Here is an 18,054-nt window from a genome sequence, read left to right as displayed (position 1 = left end):
CCATGACGTGCAGGCAACCCGGAAGGCGAGGGCCTCGGGGAGCTCGAGGAGATGCATGTAGGAATTTTTGGTGTCTTCCAAAACATTATATACTACATTTATTTGGTTGATGAATGAAATCATACGGAATTGGTGTATGAATGATTGGTACAAATATTTGCAATTGAACTTGAGAAAATTTACTCAAGGAAGCCGGGTACAAACTATACTGGAATACAGTCTATATATATGTACTGAAATTATATGCTTGGGCACAGTATGGGTTTGGAATTTGCTAGACTATTTACAGGTTTGGCCCTATAGATTGATAAGTCTACATTTTTAAATAGGAACCATATACTATTTAAACGTGGCATATATCTCACATACATGTGCTTAGGGATAAGAAGGAATTTGACTCGGAAAATAATCGGTTATGATCGTGGTTGGTTAATTCGATTAGGAGTCTAACTGAATTCTATCTGGATACAGATTTGAACATTCAGGAATATAGTATAAATATGTTCCTGCCCTCTAGCCTCATATACGCATTGTGAGCTGCACCACGGATTTGGCGGAGGAATTAGAGGGTAGATAAATATACTCGTGCTATATTATTTTCACAACATTGGCATCGGAGCAGATTGCAACAAGTTTTGACGGCCGTACAATATCTCTTTATTTGAGATAGGAAAAAGGACGTCAAACTCTTGTATTTTCCTGGAAACAAACTTCCACTGCGTACTCGTACTTTTGCCATAGCCGGAACCAAGCCACAAAAATCGATCTCGCCGAAACTGCTTGCCCGATCTCGTGATGCCCAACCTCGCCGCCTCCTGCGACTTCCGACCGCGGCCGCCGCCTCGCCATTCCCGTCTTGGTCGGCCGCCGCCTCGCCATCCTCGCCGCGGCCGCCGCCTCGCCGTCCCCGTCTTGGACGGCCACCGCCTCGCCGCCTTGTCGTCTCGCCGTCCCCGCCGCGGTCGCCGCCTCGTCGTCCCGACCGTGGCTGTTGGCTCGCCGTCAACCAGCCGGGACCTCCGACCCGCTGGAATCGCCGCTGCTCCAAGTCCTCTGCCTAGAGAAGTCACCAAGCCACACGAGCTGTTGTTGGGTACTCTGAATCTGCAGGTCACGGCCTTTACTTGTTCCTGCTTGCTGCTACAGATTGATTTCTGGAATTTTGCTATGGTAATCATCCTTCCCAATGGCTTCCAACAGTGTGTTTGCTGGATTACTTAGATCTTGTAAATTGGATGGTTCGAATTTTACTGTCCGGAAGAGAAAGATCATGTTTCTCCTCACTGCTGATAACATTGATTATATCATTATTCAATCTAAGCCTACCCAACCATCTGACGAGGCTGAAGATGAGGAAAAGGAAAACTACCGTGAGAAAATTACTCAGTGGACTAAGGACAACAAAAAGGCTAGAGTGTTTATGCTTGGATCCATGTTTGATTCTCTAGCCGGAGAATATGAACTAGAGGAATCAGCTCGCAAAATAATGAGGAGATTGGAAAAGGACTTTGGGGAAGTTTCACTTATCAAAGTTCTTATCTTGGTGAATCAATTTTTGACTGCGAAGATGACAGAAACCACTACTGTTAGTGCACATCTGAATAAATTATGTGTGCTAGTAGAGGAACTAAAGAATGCTGGGTACCCTTTCCCTGAAGAAGTTCAAGTTATGGTTGCTCTTAACTCTTTGCCAAACTCTTGGGAACAATTTAAAATATCATTTTGTCATACTGAGCGTGTGCTAAACATGAGGACACTAAGGCATCATCTACTCATGGAAGAAGACAGGAAGTCCACACAAGGGAAAGAAAGAAGGTCTCAATATGATGAACTACACCTTGGTGAGGACAAGTCTTCAAGTAAGAGGAATTGGCAAAAGAGGAAATATGGGACAGATTTGAGGGATAAAATAAATCAGAAGCGTGATAGGAATGATTACAATGGAAGAAACTCAAATCAGAAGGTTGACAAGAGGAAATTTAATTGCCATAATTGTGGTGAACAAGGACACTTCAGATCTGAGTGCACTAAGAAGAGGAAGCCAGATGATAAGAAGTATAACAACAACCAGTCCAAGCATCAGGATAATAGAAGGGGAAATTCTTCACCTGATGGTATGTCACATGTTTTTGTATGTTCAGAATCTCTATTTATAACTTCCTTGTCAAATAGTTGGGTGGTTGATTTTGGCTCCACCTCACACATTGTAAGAGATAAGAATTCTTTCTGTTCATTTAAACCAATACAAAAGGGAACTAGATTTATTTATCTAGGAACAACATCAAAGGCAGATATACTAGGAATTGGGGACTATAATCTAAAACTCCCAAGTGGAGGAATATTACTCCTTAAGAATACTGTATTTGCTCCAGATATGAGGAAAAATCTCATATCGGTATCTAGACTAGAATCTGCAGGCTTTGATGTTAACTTTGGCGATGGGAAGGTTAAAATATTGCTAAAAGGAAAATTAATACAATCAGGGAACCGTGTGGAAGGCCTCTATTATATTGAAGATATTTCCGATATTGATGCTATGGACAGTTTAGTTGCTGAAAACCACTCCATTGTGAGGAATATAGCCGGAAATGACAATTGTTCCGAATCCTACCTATGGCATTTAAGGCTAGGACATATATCAAAGAACAGGATTAAAAGATTGATTAGTTCTGGAATTCTGAATTTTAAATGGGAAGATTATGGAATTTGTGAAGCCTGCATCATGGGAAAAATGACTAGAGCTCCCTTTCCTAAAGCCGAAAGATCTAATGAGCCCTTAGCCATAATCCATTCAGATATTTGTGGGGAAATGACAACACCCACGATAGGACAGAAGGTGTATTTATCACACTCATTGATGACTTCTCTCGATACGGTTATGTCTACCTCCTTAAACACAAGTCTGAGGGTTTTGACATGTTCAAAACTTTCAAGGCTGAAGTGGAAAACCAATTAAATGGGAAAATTAAAGTCCTTAGGACCGATAGAGGAGGAGAGTACACATCCGGAATTTTGGATGAATTCTGTAAAGAACATGGCATAGTACACCACTACACATTACCCTACACACCCCAACAAAATGGTGTAGTGGAAAGAAGGAATAGGACGTTGATGGATATGGTTCGATCCATGATGGCTTACTCGGATTTACCTTTAAGTTTTTGGGGGGGGGAAGCACTGCTTACTGCAGTTTATTTGTTAAATCATTCACCCTCAAAATCATTAAAGGTCACTCCCTATGAGCTTTGGAAAGGGAGGAAACCAACACTAAGGAACCTGGCTGTTTGGGGTTGCAATGCTCAAATTAAAATCCCGAGCCAGAACCGTACTAAAATTCAACCTAAGACCACTCCAGGAATCTTTGTTGGATATTCTACTGGTTCCAATGGTTATAGGTTTTATGATCCCAACAATAAGAAGTTATTGGAAAGCAGAGATGCTATGTTTTTAGATCAGGACACTCCTCGTCGTGCTAAGAGAGCTAGAGTGGAATTGATAGAAGGAGAATCCGAGGAAGTAGCAAATGACTCTGCCGGTAATCTTTCAAGCCAAATCCCTGACATAAATATGGAAGAAACTCCCTCAACTAGTATGCCTAGAAGAAGTGGGAGGAACACACAAACACCATCTTATCTAGATGATTATTTTGTGTTTCTAGGGGAAGTACACTCTAAAGTGTCTTTAGAGGAAGAACCTAAAACTTACAAACATGCCATTGATTGTGAGGAATCTGGACTATGGTTGGAAGCTATGCGGGAAGAACTAAACTCCATGGAAAGAAATGGTGTTTGGGAACTTGTTGATTTACCCCAAAACCGCAAGGCCATAGGATCTAAATGGATATTCAAAAGTAAACTCAATGCTTCAGGAGGTGTGGAAAAATATAAAGCTCGATTAGTTGCTAAGGGATATACACAAAAGGAAGGAGTAGACTTTGTGGAAACATTTTCTCCTGTTGCAAAGGTCACTTCTATTCGCATTTTATGTGCCTTAACTGCTTATTTTGATCTTGATCTCCATCAAATGGATGTCAAGTCAGCTTTTCTAAATGGTTATTTAAAAGAGGAAATCTATATGACACAACCAGATGGTTTTGTGGAAAAAGGAAATCAGAATAAAGTATGTAAGTTAAAAAGATCAATCTATGGTTTGAGGCAGGCTTCTAGGCAATGGAATACCTTATTTGATGCTGCAATCACATCATATGGTTTCTCTATGATGGAAGGAGACCACTGTATTTATTTCAAAATAGTGGGAGGAAACTTTGCATTATTATCTTTGTATGTCGATGACATTTTAATTGCTTCAAACCATGAGGGAACCTTAATGGAAGTGAAATCTTGGTTATCATCCACTTTTGATATGAAAGATTTGGGGGAGGCCTCTTATGTTTTGGGGGTGGAAATACATAGGGATCGGAGAAGGAAAGTTTTGGGGCTGTCTCAAAAAGCTTATCTCAAAACTATTTTGAAACGATTTTCTATGGAAGATTGCAAATATGCAAATGTACCAATGATAAAAGGAACTAAACTTAGTGAGGAACAATGTCCTAAAACTCCCAAGGAAATAAGGGAAATGAAAAATATACCTTATGCTTCTGCTCTGGGGTCTCTTATGTATGCAATGCTGTTTACTAGATCAGATTTGTGTCACACTGTTGGAATGTTGAGCAGATTTCAGAAAAATCCCGGGGAAGCTCATTGGAAGCAAATAAAATATGCTATGCGATATATAAAAGGAACGATGGACTTTTCTCTTTGCTTTAATGGTGATAATCTTCAGCTGCAGGGATATACTGATGCTGATTGGCAGGGAGACCTTGATGAAAGGAAGTCGACGCCAGGTTGTCTATTTACTTTGGCCGGAGGTGATATCTCTTGGAAGAGCAAGAAACAAACTTCTGTGGCGCAGTCTTCTATGGAAGCAGAGTACATTGCTGCGAATGAAGTTGTAAAAGATGGCGTTTGGTTGAGGAACTTTCTGGTTTCTCTAGAGATAGTTGAAAATGCGTCTGATCCGGTCACTGTTTATTGTGATAATCAAGCTACGATTAAACTTTCCAAGGATCCCAAGTTTCATAGCAGGGCTAGACATATTGAGGGAAAATACCATTATATTAGAGATGTAATAAATTGGCTGAAAACTGTTCGGCTTGAGTTTTTGCCGGGTATTGATATGTTGGCAGATCCACTGACTAAACCTCTTAGTCAGGAATTGTTTTACAAACATGTCAGGAACATGGGCCTTAGGATTTTTGATTGAATGTTTTTCAGACAAGTGGGAGATGTAGGAATTTTTGGTGTATTCATTTATTTGGTTGAAGAATGAAATCATACGGAATTGGTGTATGAATGATTGGTACAAATATTTGCAATTGAACTTGAGGAAATTTACTACATTTATTTGGTTGAAGAATGAAATCATACGGAATTGGTGTATGAATGATTGGTACAAATATTTGCAATTGAACTTGAGGAAATTTACTCAAGGAAGCCGGGTACAAACTATGCTGGAATACAGTCTATATATATGTACTGGAATTATATGCCTGGGCACAGTATGGGTTTGGAATTTGCTAGACTATTTACAGGTTTGGCTCTGTAGATTGGTAAGTCTACATGTTTAAATAGGAACCATATACTATTTAAACGTGGCATATATCTCACATATATGTGCTTAGGGATAAGAAGGAATTTGACTCGAAAAATAATCGGTTATGATCGTGGTTGGTTAATTCGATTAGGAGTCTAACGGAATTCTATCTGGATACATATTTGAACATTCAGTAATATGAGTATAAATATGTCCCTACGCTCTAGCCTCATATACGCATTGTGAGCTGCACCACGGATTTGACGGAGGAATTAGAGGGTAGACAAATATATTCATGTTATGTTATTTTCGCAACAATGCATAAATCCGGATCAGGAGATTGACGGGGAGGTCCGACCAGCCTTGACTTGCCATTGTGAAAAGATCACGTTATCGGTTCATTCTTAGAGAGGACAGAAAATGCATGTCAGCAGATTTAATTATAGATAAGAGCCTATACGGATTGAAATCGGTTTCCCAGTCTGAATCATATACTTTTTCTTGTCCGATTGGGCAACGTACGCGGGCGTGTTTGTGTCGCTATAAAAATCTGCTCATATGTAAATTTTCCTGACGTGATTTTTTCTCAATGACAGGACCTTATGCAAGTCCAGGCTGGTCGGACCTCCCCATCGATCTCCTGATCCGCATCCTGCTTCTCCTCGAGTTACCTGAGGCTCTAGCCTTCCGCGCTGTCTGCCCGTCATGGCGCTCTGCCTCTATGGCCGCCCCCAGTGTCCCACCTGGCTGCACACCGTGGCTTGTGTCCTTGGCCACCGAGCCACTTCCTGGAGGGGAACACAGTCGCAGACTATGGGATCCCACAGTTACTTCCAAGTTCCGCAACCTCCTAGACGAGAAAGAATTTAAGGTCAGTTTCCCCCGGGGCCAGGCTGTGGCCTGCTGCGGCTCCTTCCGCGGCTGGCTGGTCGTGGCCAACGAGCTCTCAGACCTTGTCCTCTACAACCCCTTTACAGCGGCATTGCTCCCGCTCCCGCCGCTCACCGGCTTCTCGTCGTGCATCGAAGGGAATGTCATTGGCTATCGTTATAGGTGTCTCCATGGTGGTAATGGCAGTGTTTATGACATGGATTCTCTGGGCAGGCATTTCTATTACAAGGTTGTGTTGTCTGGTTCTCCATCTGCCGGTCCCGCAGTTGCCTTGGCCATCCACTTGGACGGCAAGCGGCTCTCTTTTGCGAGGGTAGGAGATAGTTCTTGGCGACAAGTTTCAGTGATAAGGAGAAGCCAAGATAGTTTTGCCGATTGTGTCTACCTGCGAGGCAGATTCTACGTGCTGTCAATGACAGGTAAATTGAAGTCTTGGGACCTCGGTGGACTGGAGGACATACCACGAAAGAAAACGATCATCGCCGAGGAAGACGATGACTTTTTCGAAGTTATCACGAGATACCTGGTTCCAACTCCCTGGGGGCATCTTCTGCAGATTCGTGTCTTGGACAAGGATCAGGATCATTGCGTCAGTGTTTATGTAGACAGGCTGGATCGCAAGAGCTGCCAAATGGTAGGAATAAGCCCCGCGAAGGCTCTAAGGGGGCATGCTGCGCTCCTCGGACAGAATAGCCCGGGTCTCTTGTCCGTGGAAAAGTTCCCTGAGCTGAGACCGGACTGTATCTACTTCACGACTCCCCGTCTCAGGGGTGACATTTTTGAGCGTCGACATAACCAATGGAAGGGTGTGAAGGTCTATGATTTGAAGAATCTGACGCTGGAGGATGCATTCCCGTCAGGTGGTGGTCATTACGGAACAATCTATCCGTCAGAGGTCTGGTTCATGCCGGGCCTGTGATCACTTAGGAACCATGTCGACTGGAAGATGTTGTGTGCTGCATGCGCATGTTGGTGCTTTGCTATGGCTGTTTTCTTCTAAATTTTGTATGCAATAAATTGATGAGTTGTGTTGGATGTATATATAGTACTAGTAGTAGCTGGCATGCCGGCGATCATGAGTTTGTATGATGTCCTTGTTGGAAAAATGAGCAAATCACTACGAGATTTAATCCGAATAAATAGGAAATAGATCATGACAGCAATATCAAAGATTAAACTAATCATACGAATTAGCATGGTAGATGAATAGATCACATCTAGGGCACATACTAGAAATATGAATTCTACCACGATTTCGAACAAGAAGGATAGAATAATATACGGTGCAGCAGGTGCAGCACCGCCGGCGTTCACGTTGTCGCCCATGTCATCGAGGATGAGGTTGCCGAGGTCGGGGAAGAAGTCGTCGTTCGCGAAGTCGTCGCTGCCAGCAGTCGCGCGAGTGCGCTCCCCAAAAACCTGATCGCCTCTCTCTCGTACAGGATCACGAGAGGCGGGGTTCCGGAGGCTTGCTGTCCCTTCTCCCGGTGCACGTCGAAAAGAGGGATGGAGAAGACTTGCTTGGCGGCGCAATGATCTGGAACGGTGGTGAGAAACCATACGAAGCGGCTGCGGCTAGGGTAGACGTCTGCCTGACTATATAGTGCGGGCCGGGTAGGGTAGAAGTCGTCACGATCCAACAGAATCGGAAATGGTTCAGTAATTAACGTTTCCGTTAATTATTAATTAATGACTCATTAATTTTTCCCGAGCAGCAAAAATATAGACAACGTGCATAGCTCTGTCCTCGGCTCGGCTCAATCCCACAACCCGCGGCGCGTCGTGACGAGGCGAGGCGTGGCGTGGCGTGGCGAGGAGGAGGAGCGCGCGTGTAGGTCTCCTCTTCTCATGCTCATACAAGTGGTAGAAGAGCTCATCTTATAAAGAGGTGCAACTCTCTCTCAACTTATGAGGTGGGACTAAACTTTAGCCTCACTCACTCCACTAACATGTGTGCATGAATGGGCCAAGAGAATTTCAAAATTTTAGTTGGGCTTTGGGCCAAAGGCCTACTAGCAAAATTCCAACAATCCCCCACAAAGTCTCATTGGCACATCTCATCATTTAGTTCCAAAACATTGTTTATATACCGGTGCTTAGTGGAGACTGTGAAGTTGAACTTCCACTTAGAGATTTATGCTACACTAGATCACAACTTGAATAGTGGACTATGCCTTGAACTACAAGTTTTCTGCGAGACAGTTTCACACAAATTCTTAACCGATACTGGGCTGCCGCAAGGCTTCCCCGCGGGTGGAGCGTATACGTCGTACTCCAGGGCCTTTTCATGAATTTATTAGAGAACACCCAATTCTCACAGACTGCGACGTTAACGGTCAAATTCATATAGGTGTGTTCCTCAGAAGATGTTCTGCAAGACAACATCTCTGCTTACCCGAATAAGCCACTTGGAACATATTAAGATAAGTATCAACCTGCCATGCAGATTAGGAGAGTATTGCATCTTCACGGAGTGGGATAGTTAATATAGGGATACTCTCCTCCCAGCTAACCAACAGCTTGTCTCCCACTTCTACTTCACGGGATCTCGGATCACATAGAGTGGGTTACCACTATGGACAACTCACGCGGTGGGTCTCAAACCCATCTCCATCGATGCATTATCTATCACATTACGTGATAGACCCTTTGTGAAGGGATCTACCAAGTTTTTCAACGTTTGGATATAATCCAACGTAATAACTCCGGAGTTCCTCATTTTTCTGACAGATTTTAGTCTCCTCTTCACACGTCTTGAGGACTTCATATTGTCCTTCGAACTGTTTATCTTGACGATCACAGTTTGATTATCACAGTTCATCAGGATAGGGGGTATTGGTTTTTCAACCGTAGGTAAGTCCATCAAGAGTTCACGAAGCCACTCTGCTTCAATAGTGGCAGTGTCTAATGCTGTGAGTTCTGCTTCCATAGTTGACCTCGTTAAGATGGTCTGCTTGCAAGACTTCCAGGAAACAGCGCCACCACCAAGTGTAAAAACATAACCACTTGTGGCCTTTATCTCATCAGCATCAGATATCCAGTTTGAGTCACTATAACCCTCCAGTACCCTTGGATACCCGGTGTAGTGAATCCCATAGCTCGCGGTGCCTTTCAAATAGCGCATAACTCTCTCAAGCGCATGCCAATGATCATCTCCCGGTTTTGACACAAACCGACTCAGCTTGCTCACAGCAAAAGAGATGTCAGGCCTCGTGGCACTCGCCAAATACATAAGCGAGCCAATAATCTGAGAATATCTCAGTTGATCTCTAGCAATCCGTTGATTCTTTCGAAGCAATACACTAGCATCATATGGAGTTGGAGAAGGTGTGCAGTCGCTATACCAAAACGACTCAAGACCTTTTCCACATAGTGAGACTGAAGCAGTGTGATCCCACCATTCTCATCTCTCAACAGCTTGATGTTTAAGATAACATCAGCTACTCCTAGATCCTTCATCTCAAAACAACGAGATAAGAAATCCTTAACCTCCTTGATTAAATCAAGTTTGGTTCCAAAGATCAATATGTCGTCGACATATAGACAAAGAATAACTCCTTCGCCCCCACCATAGCGATAGTACACGCACTTGTCACCATCGTTTACTACAAAGCCGACAGCAGTTAATGTTCTTTCAAACTTCTCATGCCACTCCTTAGGAGCTTGTTTAAGGCCATATAAAGACTTTAATAACTTGCACACCTTTTCTTCCTGACCAGGTACTACAAAACCATCTGGCTGATCCATGTAAATTTCCTCCTTCAACTCTCCATTGAGGAAAGCCGTCTTAATGTCCATTTGATGAACGAGAAGACCATGTGAGGCAGCCAGTGATAGTAGCACCCGAATTGTGGTTAGTCTAGCCATGGGTGAGTAAGTATCAAAGAAGTCTTCACCTTCTTTCTGGGTATAACCCTTGGCCACAAGCCGTGCCTTGTACTTTTCAATCGTACCATCAGGTCTAAGCTTCTTCTTGAACACCCACTTACATCCTACAGGTTTGCATCCATAAGGACGGTCAGTGATCTCCCAGGTACTGTTAGCTAAGATGGAATCCATCTCGCTACGAACAGCTTCCTTCCAGTAGTCAGCATCAGGAGATGCATAGGCTTCTGAAATAGTCCTGGGTGTGTCATCCACAAGGTACACAATGAAATCATCACCAAAAGACTTTGCAGTCCTCTGTCTCTTACTCCTCACAGGAGTTCCATTGTCATCCTCAACAGGATTCTCAACGTGTTCCATCGCAATGGTGGGTTCAGGAATTATAGCGAATTCCTCACTAGATGGAGTAGGTATCTCCTGATTTGATGAACTCGACATATCCTTCATAGGAAATATGTCCTCAAAGAAAGTTGCATCATTCGACTCCATAATCGTACCAACATGCATGTCGGATACCTCAGATTTTATTATCAAAAATCTATAGCCGATGCTATGAAAAGCATAGCCCAGAAGAACACAATCCACGGTTTTTGGTCCAAGCTTGCGCTTCTTGGGAATTGGTATATTGACTTTCACCAAACAACCCCAAGTACGTAGGTAAGAGAGTTTCAACCTTTTCCTTTCCCATTCCTCAAATGGAGTCATGGTCTTATGCTTTGTGGGAACTCAGTTTAGGACATGACATGCAGTCATTAGCGCCTCCCCCCACCATTCCTTGGATAGACCCGATGTGTCTAACATGGTGTTAACTATATCAGTTAGAGTTTGGTTCTTTCTTTCGGCTACCCCATTTGACTGAGGTGAGTTGGGAGGCGTCCTCTCATGGATTATACCATGTTCCGCACAAAACAGATCAAATTCATTGGAAAAATACTCTCCACCACGATTGTACCTAAGACGTTTAATTTTCCGATCAAGTTGGTTCTCTGCCTCAGCTTTATAGTTTTTGAAGAAATTTAAAGCCTCATCTTTTGATTTCAGAAGATACACATAACAATATCTAGTGGAGTAATCAACGTCATGAAGTATCTCTTTCCACCTTTTGTCAACACGCCATTCATCTCACAAAGATCAGAATGTATAAGCTCTAGTAGCGCCAAGTCTCTTGCCTCTGCAGTCTTATGGGACTTACGAGGTTGCTTAGCTTGCACACATACTTGGCACTTGGAGCCTTTGACAGTAGAGATTTTCGGAATTAAATTCATAGTGGCTAGCCGCGTCATGCAACCAAAGTTAATATGACAAAGTCGTGAATGCCAAATATCAGACTCATTATTGTGGCAAACATTATTAATAACTTTAGTGCAAATATCTAACAAAGATAGGCGGAACAAGCCTCCGCTCTCATAGCCTTTTCCAACAAATTGTCCATACTTAGAAATTACAACTTTATTGGATTCGAAAACCAACTTAAAACCATCTCGGCATAAACGGGAACCGCTAACGAGATTTTTATTGATGGACGGCACATGATGAACGTTCTTCAGACGCACGGTCTTCCCCGAAATAAACTTCAGATCGACCGTACCAACACCTCGAACGATGGCATGTGACCCGTTCCCCATCAGCACGGGTGAAGTCTCTGTTGCCTGGTAAGAAGAAAACATGGAGGCGTCAGCACAAACATGTACATTGGCACCGGTGTCAATAAACCAATCAGGGGATTGAAATACTGAAAGGATGGTAGGAAAAATACCGTACCCTGATTCCTTCATATCAGTATCACCAATGACAACATTAGCGGACTTGCCGCTCTTCTCATGTTCGCGCTCCTCGAAGCGGTTAGGACACTTCGGAGCCCAGTGATTAGGATCACCGCAGACATGGCAAAGTCCCTTCCCCTTCTTATGAGAATTCTTCTTGAAGTTGGTAGAATGTGATGACTTGTTCTTTGTATCAAACTTGCCTTTGCCCTGAGTTTTGTTCTTGTTGTTTTTGAACTTGTTGGGCTGGAAGTTCTTCTTCTGTACCATGTGGGCACTAGAACCTCCCTCAGCAACTCGAGCACGTGTGTCCTTTGCTCTCGCCTTCTCTTCAACATCAAGAGTACCAATGAGATTTGCAACGGAAAACTCCTGTCTCTTGTGTTTCAGGGAAGTAGCAAAATTGTTCCACGAAGATGGAAGCTTGGCCGGCAACAAATTTGTCCGGCAACACACACTTGAAGTACTCAAGTTCTTTTGCGAGCGATTGTATCTCATGAGCCTGCTGTACAACAGGGCGCTCATCAGTCATCTTGTAGTCATAGAATTGCTCCATGACATACAACTCGATGCTGCGTCCGAGGCACCAAACTTGGCCTCGAGCACAGCCCACATGTCCTTGCCGTTGTCAAACGACATATACGAATCCACAATGGAGTCACCAAGAACACTCAGAAGAGCGCCTTTAAAGAAGGTATCGATCTTCTCAAAAGCTTCCAGTTGTGCTGAATTAAGATCGCCCTCAGGCTTGCCCTTGGTGGCGTCATAGCAGCCCATGGTATAAAACCAGTAGACTACTCTCATGCACCACCTCTTATATTGCGCCCCCTTAAAGGCAGGCGGCTTCAGATGCGCAGCAAAACCACTCGGGGTAAATTGCCTATAATCAGGTTTTTGGATTGTTGGAAAAATGAGCAAATTACTACGAGATTTAATCCGAATAAATAGGAAATAGATCATGACAGCAATAGCAGAGATTAAACTAATCATGCGAACTAGCATAGTAGATGAACAGATCACATCTAGGGCACATACTAGAAACATGAATTCTACCACGATCTCGAACAAGAAGGATAGAATAACATACGGTGCAGCGGGTGCAGCACCGCCGGCGTTGACGTTGTCGCCCATGTCGTCGAGGATGAGGTTGCCGAGGTCGGGGAAGAAGTCGTCGTTCGCGAAGTCGTCGCTGCCAGCAGTCGCGCGAGTGCGCTCCCCAAAACCTGATTGCCCCTCTCCCCGTACAGGATCATGAGAGGCGGGGTTTCGGAGGCCTGCTGTCCCTTCTCCCGATGCACGCCGGAAGGAGGGATGGAGAAGACTTGCTTGGCGGCGCAATGATCTGGAACGGTGGTGAGAAACCATACGAAGCGGCTGCGCCTAGGGTAGACGTCTGCCTGACTATATAGTGCGGGCCGGGTAGGATAGAAGTCGTCACGATCCAACAGAATCGTCCGTTAATTATTAATTAATGACTTATTAATTTTTCCCGAGCAGCAAAGATATAGACAACGTGCATAGCTCTGTCCTCGGCTCGGCTCAATCCCGCAACCCGCGTCGCGTCGCATCGTGATGAGGCGAGGCGAGGCGTGGCGTGGCATGGCGAGGAGGAGGAGCGCGCGTGTAGGTCTCCTCTTCTCATGCTCATACAAGTGGTAGAAGAGCTCATCTTATAAAAAGGTGCAACTCTCTCTCAACTTATGAGGTGGGACTAAACTTTAGCCTCACTCACTCCACTCACATGTGTGCATGAATGAGCCAAGAGAATTTTAGAATTTTAATTGGGCTTTGGGCCAAAGACCTACTAGCAAAATTCCAAGAGTCCTATCCCACCGCAAGGGGGAGGAGAACTCCTATTCCGCGCGTTGTGCGCCAACTCAGCCGAGCTCTCGCATGGGGCGGCCCAGTAATTGCCGCTCACACATCTTTTACTGGCTCGTTCGCTATGTTGTTTCCTCGTTTGCTCCCTCAAATAGACAGGGTGGACTGTTGACTGTTAACTCTTTGAAAAAATCACGGATTTGAAAAGGTTAAAAAAGTTCATAAATCTAAAGAAAATCAAGAAATTGAAATAAGTTTGGGATTCTGAATTTGAAAAAAGTTCACGGATTCAAAAACTGTTCACGAAATTGAAGTAAGTTTGTGATTCTAAATTTGGTATAAGTTTGTGGATTCAAAAAATGTTCACGAAATTGAACTAAGTTAGTGATTCTGAATTTGAAAAAGGTATCGGGTTCAAAAATTGTTCATGGATTTGATAAAAAGTTCATGACTCTGCATTTAAAAAATGTCTCAGATTCTTAAAATGTTTGCAGTTTAAGAAAAAGTTCATGGATTTGAAAAGGGTTCATGAATCTGAATTTGAAAAAGGTTCACAAACACAAAAATGTTCATGAAAGAAGTTCTAGAATTGATTTTTCATGAGTTTGAAAATAAATCTAAAAATTTCGCCAATATGTAAAAAGTTTATGAACATGAAAAAAGGGAAAAGGGAAAAGAATAAAGGAAAAATGGAGCATTTCTTAAAACAAAAAAACTTAGATGCTTCTAGAAGCTTCCAAAAACCGGGTGAGCTTCCCACAATAACATGGCTAATGGGCCAACCCAAAACATCAACGCGTGTGCGCCATGTTGGAAAGTAACTAGAACTGGCAAGAAGGCGCTAAATAGGAATCAACAACATTTCATATTCAGCACTTCAGGCGCCGGTTACAGTGCAAACTTTAAACCGGCGCAACCCCCCCCCCCCCCCCCCCCCTCCCTCAGCTATGGGTCGGCCCATTTTACATCTTGTTTCTTCCGTTTAAACGTCAAAAAAGGTGTGACCGACGGGGTTCAAACTCGTGAATTCTTCGTTGCAAGGGAACCGCGGTAGCCAGTAGGCCATCAAGCCGCTCATGCACAATTATTCTTGTTTTTCCTTTTTTTCTTTCCACTCCGATTTTGGGAAGCTTCCAGAATCTTCCCAAACTAGTTTTCGCTGCTTCGCTGGTCAGTTTCCAAACGGTTTTATTCAGTTTTTCTTTTAACTTGGTTTTCTTTTTTTTCAAAAAAATCAAAAATCAATGTACTATTATGACAATTGGTAAACCTTTTTCAACATCGATGTACTTTTTTCAAAAATTGATGAACTTTTTTAGAAAATTGTCCAGCGTTTTTGAAAATCAATAAACTTTCTTCAAGTTTATGAACTTTTTTCAAAATTTTAAACTTATTCTCAAATTCTATGAAGTTTTTAAACTTTATGATATATTTCAAAATTGATGAACTTTTTTCAAAATTGATTAACTTGTTTTCAACATTGTGATTTTTTTCAAAATTGATGACTTTTTTATCAAATTCGTGAACTTTTTTAAAGATTGTGAACTTTTTTCCTAAATCCATTAACAATTTATAATTCAGGATTTGTTCTATTTCTTATTTTTATTTTTAAAGACAACTATTGACCGGTCATCTAGTCAAGCATTAACCACCTTTTAGGCGTTGCGGTCATCACTACGAGTCAAAGCAACGAAGCAGTCGTTGTTGGTCTCGTCGCTTGATAGTCCGTTCAAATCGAATCGTTGATTTGATGGGCTGCCCCACTCGCGTTCCCTTCACGTGCCAGGAGCCTACACCGGCGCTGAGAGGGTCGTTTAGGAGGCTCCCGAATCAACCCTTACTGTCACTTGAGAGTAACTAATTGAGGGGTACCCGGGAGCCCCTTAAGGGTCACTTCGGGTGGGTAGCGCGTCGCGTGCAGGGTATTTTCTCAGAATTTTGTTTTTTATTATGTATGTGTTTTCGGGTTATAAATGTGTTTTTTTTCTTCAGTTTTTCAGTTTTTGCCCAGTTTCCCCTAGGTTTTGGACCAAAATAAAAAAAAATTGCGTGAAAAATATGTTTTTTTTTCATCCTCAAAAGGCATAGATTTGCTCCTCATGAAGGCACAGTTGTGTCTCTCGAAAAAGGAAAGAAAGTGGATAAAAAATTCATGCTTTTAGCTCGTTTTTTTCTTTCGGTTTTTCATGAAAAAAAAATTGGTCGAAACCTTTTAACATGGGACCTAGACTCAAAGATCTCGACGCGAGAAATCCAATATGAAAACAGTTTGCGATGCCATCCAACGGCACTACGCGCACCCGACGCGACGCTGAACCAGTCGGTCGAATACAAGCATTTGCCTTAGAGCATATCCAGCCGCGCCCCCAACAGGCCCTCCCCAGGCGTTTTTGCCGTGCCGGCGCTGAAAAAACGGCCCAGTCGCGCCCCCAGAAGCCCGTTTTTCGCCGCCTCGGGCCGAAATTGGTGTCGGCGGACCCAGCCCAAACCAGGCGCCCTCGGAGGCGCCTGTGGGCACCGGCACAAGCGAAAAGGGCGGGTGGGTCCGCCCTGTCGGCGAGTCGAGCGCCTCTTCCCACCGTTTCTTCCCGCTTTTCTCCCACTTCCCTCCCGTTCTCTCCATTCCTTCCAGCAAGCTCCCTCCCGCTCACGTCCCAGTCGGCCGCCATGGCACCGAAGAAGCACGTCGTCCCCCGCGCCGCGGCAACCGCGACCGCCTCCGTCGCCCAGCCGAAGCAGAGGAAGTCGAGGGCACCGCCGTCCAAGTCACCGGGCATGTCAAATGCCGAGTGGAGAGCGGAAGTTCAGCGACGGGAGGCTGTCACCGCCGACTGGCGGAACAGGGCAATCGCCAAGAAGGCCTGTGACAACGCGGCGCGTGCGGGGGCGGCTTCGGCGGACCAAGCCGAGGCCGAGGCGACTCGCGCGGGGATGATGCACTAGTAGAAAAAGGGTCAAACATGAAGCACATTAGTGCCGGTTTGATTTTGGCCCGGTACTAATGGTACCATTAGTGCCGGTTCGGATGGATTTGCATTAATCCCGGTTCGTGTTGAACCTTTAGTACCAGTTCGTGGCACGAACCGGTACTAAAGGGGTGGTGGCAGGCTGGCGTCAGGCCGGGGCCCCACGATCACCTTTAGTACCGGTTCGTGGCACGAACCGGTACTAAAGGTCTAACCTATAGTACCGGTTCGTGCCAAGAACCCACGCTAAATGGGACAAGCCTTTAGTGTGGGTTCGTGCCACGAACCCACACTAAAGGGGGCAATTTTCAAACTCTACCCCCCCCCCCCCCCCGTGTGTCTCCATTTCAGTTCTGAAAAAAATCAAAAGAAAATGATAAAATCTTCAAAAAATAAAATCCTTCGAGAGGTAGTTATATTACTACATCTACTAGTTAGGAAAATTTGAAAACTACAATTTGGACATGTTTTAAAAAAGTGTAGGGAAAATGTAAAACGGCTATAACTTTTGCATACGATGTCGGAAAAAACCGTATAATATATCAAAAAATTCAGCACGAAAATCCGCATCCGATGGAGACGGCCTATGGCCTGTTTGCAATTTTTTAGAATCCTCAAATTTCAAAAGGAAAAAAAGATATGGTCAAATTTCAGTTTTTAAAAAAAAATTGGTTAAATCTGGTCAAACTACTTATTCAATAAGTATTAATGTTACTACATAATTATTCAAGAATATTAGTGTTACTAAATAATTATTTCAATTTTTTAAATTTTGGTCAAATCTGGTCAAACTATGGTCAAACTGTGGTCATACTATGGTCAAAATTATTCAAGAAATATTAGTGTTACTAAATAATTACTGTTTTTTAGAATAATAGTTTCAAACTCAAACGGTGAAACGTGTGACCTAATGCTCAAGCTAAACTGCTGAGGGTTAATAGGATTGACAGCTTACATTTGTCAGGAAAACAACAAGTGCAGACTTGAAATGTAGGGGGAATAGAACTCCGAAGTTAAGCGTGCTCAGGCTGGGGGAGTGAGAGGATGGGTGACCGGCCGGGAAGTCAGGCGATTTGGAATGAGTGATCCACACTTGAGCAGTTAAGAGAGGTGATTAGAGACTAAATCATCAAATT

The 18,054-nt window shown here is 43.6% G+C and overlaps 1 protein-coding gene across 1 annotated transcript; it reads left to right on the top strand.

The window, feature by feature from the left end:
• Positions 1–6,181: 6,181 nt before the first annotated feature.
• Positions 6,182–7,545, top strand: LOC147961390 (putative F-box protein At4g22170). The gene has a single exon (XM_087536178.1). The coding sequence runs from the start codon at positions 6,182–6,184 to the stop codon at positions 7,400–7,402; it is 1,221 nt and encodes a 406-aa protein (XP_087392304.1). The 3' UTR covers positions 7,403–7,545.
• The last annotated feature ends 10,509 nt before the right edge of the window (positions 7,546–18,054 follow it).

The sequence above is a fragment of the Triticum urartu genome, chromosome 7A (genome assembly GCF_056163025.1).
Source record: "Triticum urartu cultivar PI428250 chromosome 7A, HENAU_Tu73, whole genome shotgun sequence".
Taxonomy (NCBI): domain Eukaryota; kingdom Viridiplantae; phylum Streptophyta; class Magnoliopsida; order Poales; family Poaceae; genus Triticum; species Triticum urartu.
Note: the sequence above shows the minus strand (reverse complement) of the source record. Positions and strands in the feature narration are given on the sequence as shown.